The sequence below is a fragment of the Corapipo altera genome, unplaced genomic scaffold (genome assembly GCF_003945725.1).
Source record: "Corapipo altera isolate COAL_440 unplaced genomic scaffold, ASM394572v1 343, whole genome shotgun sequence".
Taxonomy (NCBI): Eukaryota; Metazoa; Chordata; class Aves; order Passeriformes; family Pipridae; genus Corapipo; species Corapipo altera.
The window spans coordinates 2,360,175-2,381,594 of record NW_020884913.1 but is presented as its reverse complement, the minus strand read 5'-3'; the positions used below and the strand labels follow the sequence as shown (position 1 = coordinate 2,381,594).

Sequence of the window (21,420 nt, the reverse complement as noted above, 5' to 3'; positions counted from 1 at the left end):
CAGAGAAGTTTGCAGCACATCTTGTATTGAAGCACATCTCCTGGAGTGAAGCTTTCCAGGGATATTTTGGCCTCCAGGCACAATCCACAGTGGCCTGAAAACCTGCTGATCCCTCCCACAAATAGCACTGCAATATCTGGTGGCACTGTGACACCAAACCCAGCTTAAAATGGCAAATCTAGAGATGGAGGATTCACAGTTATTATTGAACTTGATCAGCCTGATTTCAAGCATCCACCACAGCTGGAGGTTGTGGATGTTCTGAAAAGATTTGAGTGGGCACTCAGATCTTCTTTGTCAGTCTTTGTACCCATCTTTGGCTGAAAGATCCTTTGTCCCACTGCCTGCACTACCAGGAACCACTTCCCAAGTATGGTTGGTACATGTTTTCTAGGTCCCTGTGGTTGTTCTGAATCACCCTCAAGTGGCAATTCTGAAATTCTCTTCAGTGCTTAAAGCCTTATTGCTTTTTAACATGTTGGAAAGAAATATCCAGAAACATTTAAAAAACCCACACAAATTCTGGGAGCTCTACAGTGGGAACACATTTATTGATTTTTATCAAGTCCTGTATCTAGCCTGTGAGAGACCAGTTACAATTACAATAATATTAAATGTTGGCAAGATATATATTATTGGACTCCTATGTTATGTGTGTGTGTGTGCAACATCACTGGTGATTGAATTTGGCCTGAGTTAAGGTCAGAGATGTCAGAGGTTTGCAGTGCAGGAGTCACCTGCAATGTAAAAACAATAACTGGAGTGTTTCTATGCCCACTCCAAAAATGCTGCAGAGCATAAGTTTAATAAAATGAAACAGGCCCAGGGGAAAAGAAGAACTTCAGAAAAGCAGGGATATTCAATTAGATCAGCAGTAGTGCGAACGGGAACAGATTGAGCAATATATTTCACAGGACACAAATCTATATATAAACATCTCTGGCCTGGGAGTGTGGAGGAATCGATTCCTCAGCAGCATCATTTCACCACGGGAAGAGACAAGTCTAAGAAATGATGGAACTTCGGGGGAACAAAAGCAAATTGTCCACCAGGTCTTTAAGCCTGATAGTCCAGAAGGTTGTCATTGTAGGAGCCTAAGGATCATTTATAATGCAAATTAACTTCGCCGAGGCAAACTCCATCACCATTAATGTTGGCTTTGGGACACCATTATGAGGTGAGAAAAACTAAAAAAAATATTTTAATGGTTTGGTTTTGGTTTTCTTAGGGGGTGGGGTGTTTGTCGGTTTTGGTTTTTAGTTTTGGTTCCCCCCTCCCCAACAATTTTAGAAACCGAAATGACAAACAGTTCAGTGTAAAAGAAACCAAAAGTTCTGATTTTCAGGACATCCTTAACTTCAAGTTATAATTCCTTCTCTTGGAAGAGATTCTCTAGAAGAAATAGCAATAATCCCTCTATTTCAAGCCACTGAACTATCCCATCTTCCTCTGGCTCTCAGGAAGCAGCAGGTATTCCTGGGAACATGTTCCACTGAAACAGAGAGGCTCTCTCTTTGCCTGCAAGGCGCATTCCTTGCAAATTTTTATTACAGCCCATGCTGGGAGAAAACAGTTTTATTGCACTTGCCTGTTGAGATAGACACGTTTCTCTGTCAGCTGCCCATTGCCATGGTTGGGGTCTTCAAAGGGCTCGTTCTGCACCACTTCCACCCCCTCCCCTCGGTCACTCTGCTCATGGCTGTGCTTGCTGATCATGTACAGCTGGCCAATCCTGTACTGCAGAGCAAAACCAAGACAAAAAGATTAGTTTGATGTAATGATGCAATGCTATGTGCGAATAAAAGGTAGTTTAAAGGCGAAACATGCTATTTTTGGGGGGCCTCCCGTTGTCTTATTAAGTCCAGGGCACCACTTGTGGAAAAAATAACAAAATCTGTGTGCCTGCACATGTAAAGAATTAGGCTGTAAGTACATAAATGAAGAATAAATGAACAATTAATCTAGTGCTTCCACGTGCTGACAAGGGATTTTAACCAGTAGCTGAACTCTAAAAGTTCTGTGGGACAGGATTCTCAGGTCCTGCAAAAAGATTCTGGGTAACTATTGCTGGTCCACAGAAACAGGAGCACTAGCTCTTAAAAAAAAAAAAACCAAACAAACCACAAGACTCTAAGCCCTTTGAAAAAAGAAGTTTGAGATGAGTGATATGGCAATATTATTAAAATGAATTTAAGCACTTCAGTGATTCTTTTTCTATAGGCTCTTGAGTTACTCAGGAAGCCAAACCCCAGGAGGATTGGCCCAACTTTGCTATCACAGAAAAAGAAGTTGTTGCACCAGCAATTGATTTTTTCTCACTATGTCTTGCATGCACACCAGGGCTTTTGCCTTCAGAGAAATATAACAAAAAGTACATCCTTGAACCTTTGTTAACAAAGATTTTGGAATAAAACTGTATTTTCCCATTCATTTTCTGGTCTGAAATTTTATTCTCTAGTCCTTTACACATTCTTGAAGGTACCAGGGTTCTTATAACAAACTGTCTTTGGACCTGTCCAGTTTCCTCCACATGGATCCCTCTCTCTCCCCCAGAACAATTTGTTTGGGCATATACATGCCAATAACTTCAATCACATCCATCCCTTCCAATACAAAGAACAACCTGTTAATTTGGGGACTGGCTGAGCTGCCACACAGGCTGCCAAGGACCAGCTCAGCATAAGCAAACAAAAGCACAGTGAGAGTCTGACCTCCGAAAACTCCATGAGATTCTTGTGGTTATTGCATCTTATAAACAGCAATCCTATCACATACTTGAAAAAGCCCAAATCAAAAGAGCAATTAGCCTGGGAAAAAAACCCCCACAAACAAACCATCACAGACTTTATTAGCAACTGGCAACAGGACAGTCTTAATAATCACAATGACAAGGAATAGGATGATGGAGGAATAGCTCCAGTTTATTCCTCTGCAGCAGGCAGGCCACAAGAAGGTAAGAAATTTAGAACTTGCATCTTGCAGGATCATTAAATCCTAACATTGTTTTACTTGCTAATCCCGTTATCTACCTTTGTCTCTACTGAATTGTTTTTTTCCCCCCTATCTCATCATATTTGAACATTTTGCCCTAACCTCCAAAGCTCTGAAGAGCTGCAGACCTCACATGTACCCTTTAACAAGATCCATGACAAATTGTCTTCTCTTTTTCACTAACAATAAATGAATGCACTGGTGCACAGGCAAGGCAGAGTTTGTACACAGAGGTTGTGGATTTGATCTGATCAACAAGTACAGTTGGAAAAAGAATAACTTTCAGGCACATGAAGCTGTTCTTCAGGTCTGAAATCAAAGCACCACACTTCAAAGCCGAATGCAAGTTGAGAAAAACTGCTTTGCCTTTAATTAGATATGTATCAATTAGACCCCCTGAGAACAAAGATGAGTGCCTGGGGAGTGACAAGGATGGCATTAGAGAGGAAAGGTGATAAGGTTCTTATCTTCTAATGGAAAGGAAGAGGTCAGTAATTTATATCCTGTGCCATATGAAAAGGCCAGGTGAGCAGAGGGCAGATAAATTACAGTTTGCCATAAAGTCAATATTTCGATTGAGATCTCTCTTGGGATTTTTGTTACCCCATAAAGTCATGACTTTTAGTTGCCATGGACACCTCTGGAAAGTGTTTCATAATTGCACATATCAATTTCCTATTTCCATGCAGTCCTTTGTAATTCTGCTCCCGGCTTGAATGGTCAAACACAAACACCTCAGTTTCTGCTGGAAATTCTGGCTCAGAAACATCAAGATGAAGGTACATTCACACTGACAGCTAACAGTGGGCTTGTACTAAAGCCTTCATTTGCTCCAGCATCATGAATCAGAGATACCCACAGAGGTTGTTGTTCTTTCAAGGACCTACACTCCCATAAAATGCTTGCAAAACATCAACCCCCAAAGCCTGCAAATCAATCTGAGCAAACTCTGCACTCTGTAGATCAGGAGCAGGGCTGTCAAGGAGCAGCTGCTTTACAGGTGCTGCCCAGTCAGTGCTTAAAGGAAGGTTCTCCTTCTCCCATGAGGCTCAAAATCCCCCACATTCCAATGACACCCCAGATCTCCCAGAAGGGATCCAAGGCAGCTCAGCAGGCGCCTCTCACTTGGAAGATGCTGAAGGGAACAGAAGGCACCAGGAGTGGTGCTGGACAGCTCTCCTGCAGGAATCCCACTGCTCCTGCCTCTCCACAGGCCATGGCTTTCCAGACCTATGGATCTGACACCAGGCAAGGAGAAATACCCCCCCCCAAAGCCAGGTTGGATGGGGCCTGAGCAACCTGATCCGGCGAGTGGCATCCCTGTCCCTGGCAGGGGGTTGGAACGAGGTGAGCATTAAAGTCCTTTCCAACTAAACCATTCCATGATCTTTCCCAGATGGAATTCTACAAAACATACTTTAAAGTAGCTAACTTAGCTCTTTTGTGTGCTATTCATTTGTTTTTATCTGCTTCGTAATATTTCAAAATCGTTCTGGAGCAGGATGGAAAATGTTAACTTCCAAAATAATAGTACTTCACCAAACCAGAGAGTACAAAACTATTATTTCAGATAAAATAACATGTTTTAAAGTGACTGTTTCTATTTACATGAATAAAATCCAAAGCAAAGATGTGTCTTTTAGAACTCGCTGGAATTCAAATGCCTGAATAAAAAGTCACAGCTTTTTCAAAGTTTCTACTGATATTGTGGAGAAACAGCACTTAAGGACCATTTTACAGCAGCAAATGATACTCATTATTCCTGCATGGGTAAACTGATGTACCACTATTATTTATGTTGCTCTATCACAGTCTGAATTTACATGTTCTTAGCTGCAAGATAATTTGCCAAGACCATCTACTGTTCCAAGGAATTCAGTAAAAGTTCACATGGTGGCACCTGACCTGAATTTGGATCTGGACAGAAGGTCTTTGTTCGAAAATTCTTCTGTTTAACAGAGGAAAATTTATTCAATCTCAGAGGAAGAACTTCAAAAAACAAGTGCACAGCACATGGAGTTGGAGGGTTTCTAAGGGTATTGCTATGTAGTTTTTGTAGCAGACTTGATGTTTTCCAACCCTAACGAGTGAGACATTGTCTGGGTGGTGACTCCTCTTCTCCTTCAACAGGCAGATGGTGTTTGCTGTTGGGAATTTAGTCAGACAAGAAACAAGGCTCATGTTAGCAACAGCATGATGGTGGTCAATCTGATTTTGTTTTAAAATTGTAAGTGAAACCAGAAGCTTTTTCATCCTCCAGATAGGAGGGGGGAAAAAAAAGAAAAAAGAAAAAATGAAAAAAGGGGTCCACCCTCCCCATCTCTCACTTGTCGAGCTCCCACTGTCTTTAGCAGAAGCTGCATAAGAAATCTTCGCACAAACATGTCTGAATTTTTTTCAGCCTGACTGACTGTTGCTCAGGGTTTGATCTAATACAAGTCTCAGAGTGCAAACTTTCCAACTTCGTGTGGAATGTAGAAAAGAAACTCTCTCAAAGGAGAAATTATGCCCCAAACTATCCCTTATCTGAAATTTTCATACCACTCCTTGAAGCTCTTATCTGAATGCTCACAGAAAATGTAACAGATTTATCACTGGCTTCGTCTTACGAGTCAATTCTCACATTCAAAAGAATGGTTGAACCCTTTCATCTGCATTTACTTTTCTATAACTAAACTAAACCATTGGGGATGGTGCTGCCTTTTCAATTTCTGCAATTTTTTGTTCTAAGCCAGCAGTGAGATCCCTCCCCTGCAGACAAAAGCTGGAGGCCAGAAGACACTGAGTGTCTTTTCTACCTATTCAAGGTAAGGATTGTTCAGCTGCATTTCCACAATGGAAAGTATTTCTCATGCAGTGATTCATGCTAAAACATGCCAGTGGCTTCTACTCCCATTCCCAGAAAACTGCAATGGTAAAACAGGAAAAAAAGGAAGAAAACCAGCACCCACTGAACTGCAACAGATCTGAACTTGTGCACGAGGGCAGCTCAAAAGGGCACAGTCCTGCCTCCACTGATAGCAAGAGTTGTTTTGTCATTGACCTCAATTTAGTAAAGATTTATTTACAGCAAGCAAACACCATGAATCAGCTTCACCTTTAGTTCTGTCTGCCCAGCTACGCTGAACCCAAGGGCATTGGTTATGGCAAAACAGTAGCAATTTGATTATGGAATTCTGACTTATAGAATGCTGTCTCATTCACAGAAAACAATCTTAAAACTGACTGACACATTTCTGATCTATTTTCAAGTCACGGTCTTTGAAGGCTCTTTGTGTGCTCCTCGTGAACATGTTCCAGAACTTCAGATTTTTTTTATATTAAAAATATTAATAGGAATATCATTCATCGCTTGTCTGTGTTTAGAATGATTTAAAACAATTTCTGATTATTCCTCAAAGGACCACCACGAGACAAGCACGGTGATCCCAGGGAAGTTCCCTGTCCAAACATGCACAGCCTTGTCACTCTGAGCAACCTCTTCCCAGCAGTTTTCCAGAGATATTTTACCTCTGGAATAACTTGTTTGGAAATGTACTTGCTTGAGTAAATATTTTTGTTTAGGAGGATACACTGAGGTTTCCTTTTGTGTTTGTTTTCATGTTCAAGGCATTGTTTTCAGGTCTGGATGAAGACCTAAGCCTGCTATAAATATGAAAAGCTTGCAGTCGAGATGCTGAAGATAGGCAAAGAAAGCATTATCCTTACTTTATACTTGATTAATTGGAACAGAAATTAATATCTCAACCTGAAAAGAGATGTCTGTGATAGGACAGGGAATTTAGCCTCAATCTAGTGATTTCCAGCTCAGTGCTGTTACCACAAGACACACCTGTAATTTCTTTTTAATTCTAAACGGTAATTACTGAAACAGAAGTGGTTTCTCTTATCTCACTCACCAACCATAAATCCTTCATGTTAACACTATTAGACATCATTTTAATCTGCCTTCTGAGGTGGGTGAAGCCTGATGCATCCTCATGCTCATTTGGAGGCTGGAGCAGAGCCCTCACATGTGGGCAATTCCAGCCCTGGCTGATGGAGCACCCAGGCTGTGCCCTGTGATCCCCAAACTCCTGCAGATGATGATTCACAGCTATTAACAATCATTTCAGAAAATCTTGTCCTGACACAAGCCCCAGGTTCTGACAAGGTGATTTGTTTCCCCCTGTTATTAACATTCCTACCTGGGTTTTAACAAGAAGGGAGGAATGTGCAATGTGCTGGTGTTTGAGGGGTTTGTGTTGGCTCCTCCTTGGCTGCTTTTTGCATTTGGGTTTTGGTTTGGTTTCCTTTCAGGTGCTGCACAGAGCTTCTACTCTGCAAGCAGTGGAGGTGAGGATGTCTTGACAAACACCACCCTCGAGGTTTTACTGCAGGACATTGCTATGGAGGGAAACTTGTCAAACTGAGAACCACTGCAGAGTTAGAAAACATCTTGCCACTGAAATAATCCTTGTTTTTTACATGCAGGAAGAAAACAAACTCAAACTTGGAAGTCTCTGTTATGTAGCAGAACTTACCAGTGTGAAGTAGTGGTTTGTATTTCTAAAATAGTGATTTTCCTGGTGAAATAACTACACTGTGGGTTAGGGTCCTGTGAAAAGAGTACTGCTGGGTTTGACTGCTTGGGAAATTCTGCAAGGAAAGCATGAATAATAAACAGAGAAGGCAGAGATCTGTGCAGAGATCCCAGACTACCCCTAAACTGACAGTAAATCTCCTTTAGCCTGGCCAAATAGCAGCGTGGAGTCTACACTAATGCACCATTTGACTTCTTGTTTCCAAGCTAAGCTGTTGAGAGCAAACCAGGCACCTCTGCACTGCATTCCCTTTGTCAGGCAGAAATATCCTCGGTGCAAAGAAGTTTCTCTGCACTGGTGTTTCACGTGTCCCTGAGGCACAAACAGGAGAAAGCAGCTCCAGAAGCAGAGGCAGCTTTCTAAACTACCGCCTTCAAAAGCAAATCTGTTTTTATCTACACGAAAGATCAATCAACTCTCCGAAAAAACCAGAAGGAATAACCCCAAACATCTGGGTCCATAGGATGCACTGTTGGGATTCGAGGCCCTAGAAAGTCATTTAGAGGTATAAATGTCACCTCCCTCAGTAATACATAAAGAATCTGACCAGTCAGAGTTTAGAGTTGAGCTTGAAATTTTTCTTTCAGCTAATTCCTGCATGCATCTGTGAGTCACAAAGCACCACACATCTGCTGACTTGCATCAGCAGTATTCTTTGCTGCTGCCCAAATTCATGGGAACAAGCTTTTGTAGCCTCACAAACAAACAGTTGCAGCAGGAACAGTTGACTTTTGCACGCTGTGAAGTGCCATTCTTACTGCTTTCATGCTGCTTTGCGTTTTCAGGGAAGAAATTACATCCTTTAGATACTTTATCTGTCTAAATTCCCGTGAATGACAGTTCGGCAACAATACACTGGATGTTCAGAAAGTCACCATCCTCTGGTACTTCCAGCTAAAAAAACATGGCCTACCCTAAATTTCCAGTATCCTGGTACATCGTGGCTTACAACCAAACAAGTGAGATTGAAATCAATGGCAGCAGGTCCAGATCTGTGGTTAACAGGTGGACAACGAAAATCAAAATCAAAATAAATGAAAATTAAGTTGCAAATGTTCTGCTTGCATGCAAATGGTTTGCCAAATATAGCTCATGTCCTGTTCAAACTGTAGCTGTTTTATGCTTCTACACCAGCTGTGCTATTGAGAAAAGCCAGCTGTTTATCTGCAGTGTACAAGCTCATAGATTTTTAAGAACGAGTTTTCATTAACAATATTTTACAGTGAGTCAGCTGGTTACATTTTTTCCACCATTTACACTATGTTCTTTGGACATAAATACCAATAATGTTCTATTATGTAGATTTACACATGTATTTCCAGCAAAGGATGCAGATCCATTTTCCAGTGTCTCCAATGTCCTCTGCCCACATGGAGAACAGCTAAAAGGAACTTACTGTGTCTCTGGACCATTGATAACCAGTTTGTCCTCCATACTGGGACACTCTTCACTTCTCCTCAGCCCTGTTTATCAGGACCTGTCTCTGATTACTGCAAACATGCCATGTCTTAATTACACCTTATTGCTTTTCATGCCCAGTTCACTCTGCCTTACAGTGCACAACTGCTTTGATAATTAACACTTTTTCCAAGTCACTACAAAAGCACATTTTATTTGTTAGCCACAATTCATTCATGAGATTGTAGTTAATTTAAAGGCTGAAGTTCAAGGAGCTGTTCAGTAAATATCTTACAATTTTAACTTAGAATGCAGTAAAATGAAGTAAAACGACAACATCATTTCTGTAGAGGTTACTAAAGGGTTTTTAGTAGCATAAACTCTTCTCCTGGTATTCCAGGAAAATGCTATTTCCATTTCAGACATTCCAAGAACAGTCAGAGTGGACAAGCGTAGCTTCCTTCTCGATCCCTGTCACTGATCTTTTTCCAGCAGCTCACAGGGGGTGACACACACAGGAATTTGTTTCACTCCCAGTGAAAAGGAACATTCTCCATGGACTGGGGATGGGGATGGAGGAGTTTGCTCTATTAAAGCTGGCAGCAAAAGCTCTTATCTATTTTTTTATTAAAATAAACAGGATCTGGGGGGGGGGGGGGAAAGACAAGAAACCACCTCGTGTGCTTTGTGGATTAAACACAGTTCTGTTGGCCAGTCAGGTAAAGCAGCAAAGGGTTGGGCTGCAAAGCTGGGTTTGAACGTGAAGGTTCACTCCTGTTAGTGCAAGGTTTTTAAAAATGTATTTATTTGAATTCAGCTCAGTTTAAGCTGGGAGTATTCTAAGTTGCAGACAGCCCCTGTGCCTCTCAAAATTCAACAGACTGGGGAGCTGGGTTTATCTTTAACTCTAAATGGACCAAACACGTGTGCATCTGTTCATGCTTTTAGAAATTATTTTCTCTTTTTTTGCATGGCTAATGGTGTTTGCTTAATGTTTAAGTAGAACTTCTTTCCCCTCAGGCTTCTTTTCTCTAATTACTCTTCTTCAGTAATTACTCATTTTTATGACTTGCAAGGATCTCTCTCACACCAGCTCCATCAACTTTCAACTACGGAGAATTCAGTGCTTTCAGAAAGAAATATTTGCCTGTAAACTTTGAGTTTAGAAGCACCAAAGAGACTACAAAGGATTCCTGCAATTAGATTTTTTAGCAAGCAAGTTCCTCACAATGCATTTCAAGCAATATAACTCTGCTTATAAATATGAAAAAAGGAGAACTTCCTTAGGATACACAATCTAAAATGAATAAAACAGCATCAGAATTTAGTACTTAGTACCTACAAGCAGAACAAGACAAATTCAATCTGCCTTATTCAGAAGAAAGTGCAATTTTGTTTGCTACTTACAATGAAACAAAAATACGCCCACAGTCCAGAATGTTTCACTTGATTATTACAAATACTTCATCCTACTTGCTGATCTTCTAAAATAAAACTGACTTCGATTTAATCTTTCAAATGCACATGTTTTATACCTGCATCCTGTAGATAAAAACAATGTTATATACAATCTAATGTCTGTAAATAGTTGAGGTCACTCCATCTAACCCAGAGCTCAGGGTGATGAAGATTTTAAGGTTACCTAAAGTCATCTGATGAAAGGAAGCACGAGAGCAAGACTTGAGTTGCATAAGAAGGAAATGAAGACATAACTTTCCTCGCCACTCCCTGATTTTTAAGATACACTGAAATATCAAAACTAATATGAAAAGATATAATTTTTTCCATTTTACTTCATTAGAACAAACCTTTGCAATTTAATACCTACTCTGTAAATCTGTGACAGAATCCCCCCACGTTGCAATGAGTCACTGCTGCTCACCTTTGCCTTCGTTACACACACGAGTCTCTAATAAATGTCCTGAGCGTAGTTAGGGGAGAAACCTCTTTTCCTGCTACTTATGGAAAACCCAAACTGCAGCCAAATAAACTCCTGGGCAGGAACCCCCCCAAGTTTGCTGCAGAAGGCAGTGCAGGGTGACACCTGTGGGTGCACTCAGGGAGGGTGAGGGTGCTGGGGACAGAATGTGCTGCCACCTCATGTCTCTGTCCAGAGCAATTCCAGGCTACACAACCTTTCATTTCAAACTTTCCACCTTGAGGGTGCAAGTTCTGTGACAATATACAGATGGGTGGAATTGCTGCTTTCCAGCACGACACAGAACAGAAGCTCTTACGTAAGTATAAGCAAAATTTCCAGGAAGGACCACATTCCTGACTGACTGACAGGCTACAAAGCTTCCAGAGCAGACATTCCTACAATACCACATGTAGAATGAGAGGAGGATGAAGGCAAAGAATTCCTGCCAAGGAACTCTATGGGCTTAATTCAATTTTATCATAATCCAGAAATGTGAAGCTATATGGTCTCCAGATGTTTTGGAGAGATGGTGTTCCAGCAATTAGGCATTCCAGCTGTTCTTAGTGTCCCGTAAGGGGAGTGTAGAACACGATACAAACACAACCAGCATCTCCTCTGGGGCAGAACCTGGAAACAGTACAGAGGGAGGTACAGAAAACTGCCACAAATGTGCAGATTTTAACCAATACAGAAAAATTACACTGATTCATCCTACTTAGGAAGATTAGAGAAAGTGATAATGTTTGGGTGGAATGGGATTTCATTTCTTGAGCTTATACAGCAAATAAATATCTTTATATTCCACAGGGATAACAACAGTTACCCAGGGGCTGTAAGTCATAGCTGGCAATTTCTCAGTGCAGATATGCAACAAGTCAGAGCATCCAATGGTACAAATGGAGCTTTGACCATACACCAGAGAACTAAAAAACTCTTCTGGGACAGATATTCCTGCCCTATCCCTCTGGATACCAGCAACAGCAGTGATGACCACCAGGAGAATGAGCAGCTCCTGGTTCTGGGCTGGACTGTGCACTCTTTTACAGCAGCTTGTACACAAGTAACAGAGAAATCAATTCCTCAATACTTGCCAGTGGGAACATCTTTCTTTCTGCCACAAATAATTTTGTTTGATGTTCAAACTTCCAGGTACAGAGAAGTTTCCGAAAGGCCACTTGAGCTGGAACAGATCCTGTTGAGCTCCATGGAAAGACTCTCCTGTTGACTCTGGAGAGCTTTGTCTGTAAGTGAGCAAACAGCTTCCCTGCACTCCCCATCCCAAGTTAACCACTTCCTCATTAGCTGGAGCAGCTGCGTCACTTGGAAGGGATCCTTTGGGGATAAGAGTTCAGGGTGTACAGTAGCACCAGGGAATAGAGCTGAAAACCATAACAACCAAATGTATAAATAGATAAGAATTCTTTACAGAGAACCTGCTTTTCCTCCTCCAGCCCCTCAGACCAGCACAGTGCTCTGAGACAGATGTGAGAGCACCATTTCTCCGAGGCTGGAATCTGCTGTCTAAGACACATGTTTGAAATGGAAAACATGTAGCTCGAAGACCTTAAATGCACACACCCTGCAAAAGGCTGGGTTTGGAAAAAGCCAAGAGAATTAACACGAAAACATTCTACTGCAGACCTCACTAATTGAAAAAAACCCCACACAAAAACCACAGGCACAGAGCTGAACAATAAACCCCTCCTTGCCATAGTCTAAAAATACAGTTAAAAAGAGATCTTCGCTTCCCTTCCTGCCACCCCAGGGCCTTGTGCTGCCCAAACGACAAGCACTGAAGTCAGTGCTTCAAACTCAGGGAGGAAGTGGTTGCTGCAGCAATGGCAACCCAAAGAAAGCTCTTTATCTCCTACATCTTTGATTTTTTTATAGCATGCAGAAAGTGCAGACAGCAAGAACATAAACTTGTTGCGTGGCAACGCGGCTTGACCTTCCTCTAGTTCGTCGTCTTGATAAACTTATTACTTTTCATAAAACTAAAGAATTCAGACAAGTTTATAGAATTCTTTCACATGTAAATTATTCCTTGGGAAACACAAAAAGGTGTAATTAAGGAAAAAGATGGAAGAAAATGTTACAACATGAATGAAACTCACTAAAAAGGTCTATGGCCCAACAGGTTGGTGGGTAATCAAATTTTAGTCTAGCAGACTTTTAAGTGTATGTGCTTCAGTCAAATATTTATAAGATATCTGCAAACATACATATCTGCATAACTTTTAAGTTTAAACATTGCTTCTATAATGGTTTAGATAATTTCTACTACTTCTTCAGGCATGTGACTACGAAACATTTTTATGACAAAACTTTTTAATCTATAAACTTGATGAACTCTCAGCTTTGTTAACCAGATAATGCTACGCTTTAATGGGAATACTCAGGGCTTTATTCTACAGCTCAAGGGCTGAGCAAATGCCTGTGGAAGAATTTCCTCACTAACAGATTCAGTTCTCTGTTTCTCAGATCTGTTTTAAATCTCTCTCCCTAATTTGAAAAGTTTTGGGGTGGGAGGGGAGGGAGGGGGTGTCACACTATTTACTAGGTGTTCCCAAACCAGAGAAAACTCTAAAATATGGTATGTTAAGCAGGGCCTGGGATCTGGAGCTCAACTAGGGATATTTTTGCCAGGTATAGGTTTACTGGAAGCTCCTGGCAAACTATTGCTGCAGGATCCACACTGTCACTTCCCAGCCCCTCCTTAACCTTTTAATATCCCATTCTTCCCTCTCTCACATTCACTGCACAGAATGAATACATATAAGGAATCTTAATGGTTAATCATCCAACTTTGAAACCTAAATTCTCTAATTCTCTTTTGTGGGTTTTTTTTGGTGCTTGTTTTGCCTGGTGCTCTGTATGGACTGCAGGATTTTCCTGAGAAGCAGAGAACCATCGAGGCACTCTGAATTCCTCCCTGCCATGGCTGAACTGCTCTCCAGCACCTCAGACATGCAACTTAGAGCTACACAGGGTCACAGCAGAGTAGGGATATTCCTCAGGCATCTTCCTTGGGCATCAGGAGCTGATATTCCTGCTTCCCAAACTTGGATTAGCAAAGCCAGTCCCTGCCACGACAGACAGCGGGGCTGAACAGCACTTCCTGAATCTTTCCTTTCATCCAGGCTGCAGACAATTAGTTAAAACCAAATAAATGAATGCATCAAACTGTCCTCTTTGACTGAAAGGATGCTAATGAGCAATTTGCTGTCTCCAGTGGTCACAACTGTCCCTGGGAGCCAGAGCTTCCAGTTTGGCTCTGTGGGAAGCTCCCAGAGTTACTGCTGCTGGAGCCAAATGGTCGACTTGCTGTGAGCACAAATGCTGACGAGGAGGGCAATAGGTGGGAAGAAATCTGGCATTTCCAGTGGGATTCATCCACACACACAAGCAGTTATGGGTTTATGTACTGAGTGTATTCTACTATGCACTTTATATGCTCTATACTCAACCATACTAAACCTGTTGTGTGCCCATTCTTTTGTCACGACTCTGAATTAACAGCCACCTGATATAATCTGGATCTCCAACTACTCACATCAAATAAATGACTAACACACATAAATGAAGGTACTTTAGAAAAGAGGAAGCACCCCAGTGTTACAATAAAATAGAACAGATAATGCAGTGGTCTCAAAAATAATATTTAATGCCAAAAAGAGGGGTGGGGGAAATGAAAAATCAAACCGAACTTTAGATTCCAACTTGGTTTTCTAAATTTAAATTGCAAAATCAGTAAACACTACTGAAAAATATTTAAGATGTTTAAAGTGAGGCCTAAACACAGAAGAGGAGTGAGCGTTGTAAACAAAGCTCTTTTGGGGAAAGGAAAGCTGCAGGGCTGCATTCAGGGCTCTGGATGACAAGTGTTTTCATGTCATTTTCCCATGGCACTTACTGTCATTAAAACTACAGAGTCTGGGAAGCATGACTGATTATTGCTTTATTTTCTCATTCTTCCAATAATTTCTAACACACAAACACATAATGACCATCAACAGAGAACACAAAAGCTCAGATCCCACAGCCAAACAGGCCTTTCAAAAGGGCAAACAGTGTGTTTGACTCAACTGGATTTAGTGACGGGTCAGAGCTCTTCTTTCACAACTCAGAGGATTCCCATTGCCCAGTTCTTCCTGAGTTACTGAGGACAAAGAAAAGATTTGCATTATAGTACCTGAATTACAAAGTGTGGAAGGGAGAAAATGAAGTTAGAGTTTCAACCCTGGCTGCCTTTGCTGGGTTCTCCCATATTACCCAGCACTGCTGCCTTAAGGAACACCAGAAAATTCCACATGTAGCAAACACACATCAGTTCCCCCCCGTGGGTACAAATCCATCAGATCCAGCTCTCATGGCAGTCCTGCACCTTCCTCTATTTCTTTTTTTATGGGCAAAATATGGGAGAGAGAACAAGGATGACTACACAACTATCTGGATCTGGGGGCCTCCTAAACAAAATTTAGGGAAGTTCTTGAGCAGCCTCGAGGGCAGGACTGGAACAGAACACACAGATTGCAGGTGACTCCCTCAGGTCACCCCATTTTCGGTGCCAGAACTCACACAAATGAAAGAACCAAACCTGCTTTATTCTGTCTTCATTTGGGAAGTCTCTTTGCTTAAAAAAGACCTTGTGCTTCTCCTCCCAGCCCTGACATGCCACAGACACAACATGCTCTTCCATAGCCAGGAGGTTTGAATTTGAGGCTTGCTATTAATATAGGCATTCTAGTGCTCTGCTCTGCCACAGAGCCCTGACAGCCCCAACTATTCAACAACTGCCTTCCCTGTCACAAAGACAGCCAGAATGAACTGTCTTTCATCCAGGATTCATTCATATGAATAAATGCCTATGAGGCATCAAGTTTCCCAATTTTTTTTTTTTTTTTGACCTGTGGACATGAAAGGATAATTCAGTAATTTCATTACATCAGGAAGATAAAACTAGCATTGGTTTTCCACTTACTATTAAAGGCAATCCTGCAGGGCTGAAACACTACACTATTCTTTGCCATTCCATTTTTAGTTCCTTTTCTTTCCCCTTCCATTGGGGAGATTCATATCACAAAACTCTCCACCTTTACAAAATGGATGCTTTTATCTTTGCAGCTGAGGTGCTTGTGAAGTCAGTATGATGCAAAAGGGTTTTTGCATTATAATCCCTTTGCCATGTGATTAACTAGATGTCACTGTGGTGTCACTGTGAAGAGCTTTTGGGCAATGACAGAGCACAAGATGCACTTTTTCAAGCCTAGAAATGCAATCCCAAAGGGAAACTTGCAGAGACACATCTGCCTCTCCTCTCCTCCTCATACCAAACATTTCATTAGGGCCATCTGACATTTCTTCTTCCAATGACATCAGAGGGAAGAAGTGACATTAAATGAATCCTCAGGTTACCACAGGATATTGGCCTCAAAACCATTTTCTTCACGTCACAACAACTCCATGGAAATTCCTAAAATTGCAATTGCCCCTGCAACAACAGAAATCCATGGACAAAAATGTAACATTTTACCTTTTCAGAAATACAAATAAAACATAGAAGAAATTCATCTTAGCTTCTCAGAGAACACCACCAGCTTAAAGATTTGTATGAATAGCTAGAGAAGCTCAAAGAGGTGGAACTACTTTAAATTTTCTTGAAATGACAGCTGAGAGATGGTTTAGAAGGTTACATGCCGAGGATGCTGAAAGAAGATGAGTTTTAAGGGCTAGGAGATAATTAATCTGTGAAACAAGATGAAAATAATACAGAATAAAACAGAAATGTCCTGCAGTGCAGACTCAGCAAGGGCTAATTTGTTTGGCTGAACTGCTCTGTGCTCCCATGGACAGACTGTTGCCAACACCCAGGCCAACATGTGCAGGTAACCCAGGTGTATATGTATATATATACATACATATATATGTAACCCAGCTGCAGTATTGCCCTCAGGAGTGTCCCTGTACTCTTTAGCTCCTTCTTCATTTTTGCAGACTTTGATTTTTGGTTTATCACTACTTTTTTGGAACAAAAGATAAAGGAGCTTAAAACTGAAGCCAAATAACCCTTCTCATCTCCTGCTGATCTGTATTTGACTTGAGGACAGCCACTGTCCTGCTGAATCTGGCCTAAAATATCATAAGCAGCTGGAAATTTCACTTAATCCAGTCTTGCTCTGAGGATAATTCCAAAGAAGCACTTTAGTGCATGTGTTGTGTATTTACCAGCTGTTTATATTACTCCCAATGATGCTGATACTGCAACAGGTCATTGCCAGGTAAGTAAAACACAAGTCTATGTTACCATCAGCTATTTATTTTAACATTGACATAAGCACTATATTGTGTAAATATGTAGAGGTATTTTTCTCCTAACAGAATTGTATTTAAAATTTATGCCATTAGTAACAGTAAAACGAAAATGAACCACTTACATTGAAGAGATTTGTATCTAAAGTATGAGCTGAGAAAGTAAGAGATCACCTGACATTAAGCTTGCTAACAAATTCCATTAGAGACTGTTCTCTTCTTGGTAACAACTCTGCTGAATTTTAGTTCCACGGATGTTTTACTGTGTCTACTTTGGGCTCAGAAAGCCACAATCAAAATGGCTCAGGAATGTTTCAGTTGCTGCTAAGAATAATAGCAATTATTAAATAAAAATGATTCATTGTATTGGAAATAAATGTCAGATTTTTTTTCCTTTGGAAGGCTCTTATGCCTACAGCGAACTAGGAAAGGGACTTGAAATTCAACAGACATGTAGTCTTTGCATAAATACTCATCTTGTGCATGAAAATCCCCTGGCTAAATATAAACCTTTAAATTTAAGTCTTTGCAAATACAGCTCCATATTCTCAACAGAAGCTTTATAGGGCTTTTCAGAGGAATTATCAAAATACTGTGTTCTTCCTGCACGCTCTCAAGCCTCTCGCTATATTTAGGATATATGATTTTCATGTACTTTATCACACATTTTTCTCTGTGGTTTATTCCCTTCTCTCATATGTCATTGTGTACATTTCCAATGCTCATTTTATCCATTCCCCTCCATTATCTCCAGTGCAGCAGCCTGTGCAGAGCATCCCAAGGTTCCAGCACTGGTGATAAGAGCCCGTGGCTCACATGAGTGATCACACATCCCATGATGTCCCTGCCCACGGCAAGGGGTGGCACCAGATGACCTTTAGAGGTCCTTTCCAACCCAAACCATTCCATGATTCTATGAGAGTCAAGCTTTTTTTTTTTCCCCCCCCCTCTGAAGTTTTCCAAAGCCCCCAAAATAATTACAAACAAAAGCTGTGCTTAAGGAAATGGAATCCAGGCTGGAAAGGCAGGAGCTCCAGAAAGGATGGCTGGCTGATTGGATATTAATGCTCTTGGGGACCTAAAGGCTGTGGCACAATTAAATAATCATGTAGCACTTTTTCTCCCTGTTGGAGGCAGTTGCATACTAATGGGGATGATTTTATGTAGGGCTTCTGCTCTGTTTGCTGGAGTGCTGAAAAACACTCTGGGAAGGGCAAAGAGAGCCAGCTCAAGGTCACAGAACTGAAGATCCACAGCGTGTCCTCTGGACATCACCAGCACAACACCATGGAAGGATGAGGAATCACAAAACTGAAGCAATGTAGGGACACAAAGCAAAGCACTTCATCCTAAATCTTCCCAAAAAATCGCTATTCCCTTGTTCCTCATCATCTGGGTGCTCCACTTGACACAAGAGATCTGATTCAGAGAAATGCTCAATATTTACCACGTTGCTAAAGTCAAGGAGAACTGTGTTTTCAATGGGTTGTAGAATTCCACCCTGAAAAAGCAGGTTCCAAGTGTTAAATATTCAAAAAAAAGTGACTATTTTCAACTAATATGCCCCAATACAGACGTTTGTCATCTGTAAAATTAGAAAATTTGTCCATTTTACAAAAGTGTAATGAGAATAAATTGATTAATGTTGCCTCATATTTAGCAAACATTCAGAAACTTTAGTGATAAGCATCACTGAAAACCATGATAGACACTGCTTCCAACTTCAGGGATAGGTAATAAGTTACTGGAAAAAGACCAAAAAATTATATAATGAAAAAATGGTGTTCACTTGAGCCTCACCCAGCCTTTCCAGGAACCAGTTTTGTGGCAAACACATTCAAAAAGCAGACAACCCAAAACCGTATGGGCAACAATAATTTTGTCACCTCCTAATTCTAAGTGTCCTTGAACTCTTAAATAATGATTTTTAAATCAGCCTGCGTTGATAAAAACACAAAATTATATCTTCCTTGCTGTTTTGGAATCTATGCAAAGGGACACTGGTACTGAAACCTTTGCAGACAGGTTACAAATGAGGGAAGGTGGGGATGAGCTCAGAGTGGCACCTTGCAGATGTACTTTTTCCTGCTTTTACTGCTTTTTTTTTTCTTTTTGGAAAAGAAAAAATGGTTAAATAGAGGCATTCAGCTCTCAGTTCTTATCTTTTCGATGTGTTACATTCACACTCCAGGAAACAAACAGCAGTATTTTGACCCTGTGGGGTTTTTCTCTGCAAACAAGACATTAATACCGGGTGGAGCAAGCAAGAGCAAAACTTCGTTTTTTTTAAACTGGAGAAGCAGCAAAATTAATTTTGAAAGCTTCTTCGTTCACAGCTGAAAGGCTCTGTACAAAACTTCATCCTGGAGTGATATTTCCAGCTGTAATATAGGGGTTAGGAATGGAAATGCTGACAGGCCCATAATTATGGAAGTGCAGCGGGCACCACTATCACAGTATATCAGATAGGGAACTGCTCGAATTCAATACAAGGTATCAAAAGATGTTCCTGTCTGTCCTCATTAGAGCAGCACTTGAAATTCCTTTTAACCTCTGTGACTCAAACTATTAATTTGACGTTCAGAAAGACAGATACACTTGCATGAGTACACCCCATTTTGTGCTTCCAACCAAACTGGAGAATGATCCTAAATGTTTAAGCTCATAAGAAACTGAAAGAAATAAGTGGTCGGGATCAGAACATTTTATTTTACAGGACACAAAGTGGAGCCATGTAAAGTAACATCAAAATGCCACACTGTTTCCTGTGTTTTATGAGATTTTAAAGCTTTTCTTTATATCCAAATATTCTGTGATGTATCTGTGATGCAATTGCACTGTTGGATACCGAGGGGGGGAAGTTTTATAACCTCTGTTCACTGCATCTTGTTTGACATCAGTTCATAGATTAGTGTGAAATTCTTGATGCCTGCACAAACTCCGTGCATGCAGAGGAAAGAAGATCATGCCTGAAGATCCAGGAGGGCAGCTGGGTGAATAATATGTTTATAGCCTATATAGATTTTAATTTTATGCTGTTAATCCCATAAAAAAACCCATTCAATAAATTGGTAGCATGATTATAATATGCACAGTGTATTCTACTTCTGTGATACATCAATTCTGAAATTTCATCTGAGGCTTGTGTGCCATAATAATGTTCTTCTTTTCAACAGAGCAATACTAGTGGGAGGTTACCTTTGAATTATTTCTAACCATATACTCTGTTTCATTACTACAACCAACCTATTTCCTTCCCTGCATTAAGGTGCTTGAAAACCAAAGAAAGAGTGAATTTACCTTTCCTGCATATAGCCAAAAAAATCATGTTTTGGGGGGAGCAACTTCTCCTGGACAAACCCTTTTTCAAGCATAAAAAAAAATTAAATTAAAAAGAAAAGTATGTGTTGCATTCTGAACAAATCTAGGTCTACACTCTTATCAGGTAAGAGAAATAACAAATGTCACATTCCACAGAAGCTTGCCTCACTGGAAATGGGATTGATGGTGTTTTTGATGACTAGGTAGAGAAAGAAAACATCTCACTGAACAGAAAGTACTTTCCCATGGAAAGCTGGAATAGTACTATTTTGAGTAATGCCCTACTTAAGCACAGGGACACCCTCACTGTGTCACTCACACAAACGTGATTTGCATGTTTTGATGGCTTGTAACTCTGCCTCAGATCCAGCAGTGCCTTACAGAGATGATTCACAAGATTATTCTATTTGCATATTTCCCCCATTCCTGGCAGCCAAAGCTTCCACGGGCCAGCAAGCCCAGGGCTGCAGCAATCCCAGGGCTGCAACAATCCCAGGGCTGCAGCAATCCCAGGGCTGCAGCAACCCCAGGGCTGCAGCAACCCCAGGGCTGCAACAATCCCAGGGCTGCAGCAACCCCAGGGCTGCAGCAACCCCAGGGCTGCACCAATTCCAGGAGAGCAGGAGCAGCAAAACAAAGAGGGCCCAACCATCCACTGATGTCATTCCTAATTGGAAGTGGAGCACAACTGAGACTGCCAGGATTCCTGCACTTGTGGCCGTGGGATGCTTTAGGTTTTCTGAGGAGGAAAACACATTTTCTGCTGAAGAGGTTTCCATGTATCAACAGCAGACAATGAAATTGCTGAAGTTCCAGAACAAAAGAGAACACATGAAGAACTTCTTTCACTATTAAGTCACTTGCTGAGGATGCTGAGGCAGTAAAGCAACAAGTGGC

The 21,420-nt window shown here is 41.0% G+C and overlaps 1 protein-coding gene across 2 annotated transcripts in view; it reads right to left on the bottom strand.

The window, feature by feature from the left end:
- The window catches only part of PITPNC1 (phosphatidylinositol transfer protein cytoplasmic 1), a 77,956-nt gene that overhangs the window by 39,715 nt on the left and 16,821 nt on the right, over window positions 1–21,420 (bottom strand). For both annotated transcript variants that reach the window (XM_027654685.1, XM_027654686.1), the window contains exon 2: window positions 1,589–1,737. In XM_027654685.1, coding sequence (XP_027510486.1) covers window positions 1,589–1,737 — 149 coding nt within the window. The remainder of the gene's footprint in view (window positions 1–1,588; window positions 1,738–21,420) is intronic.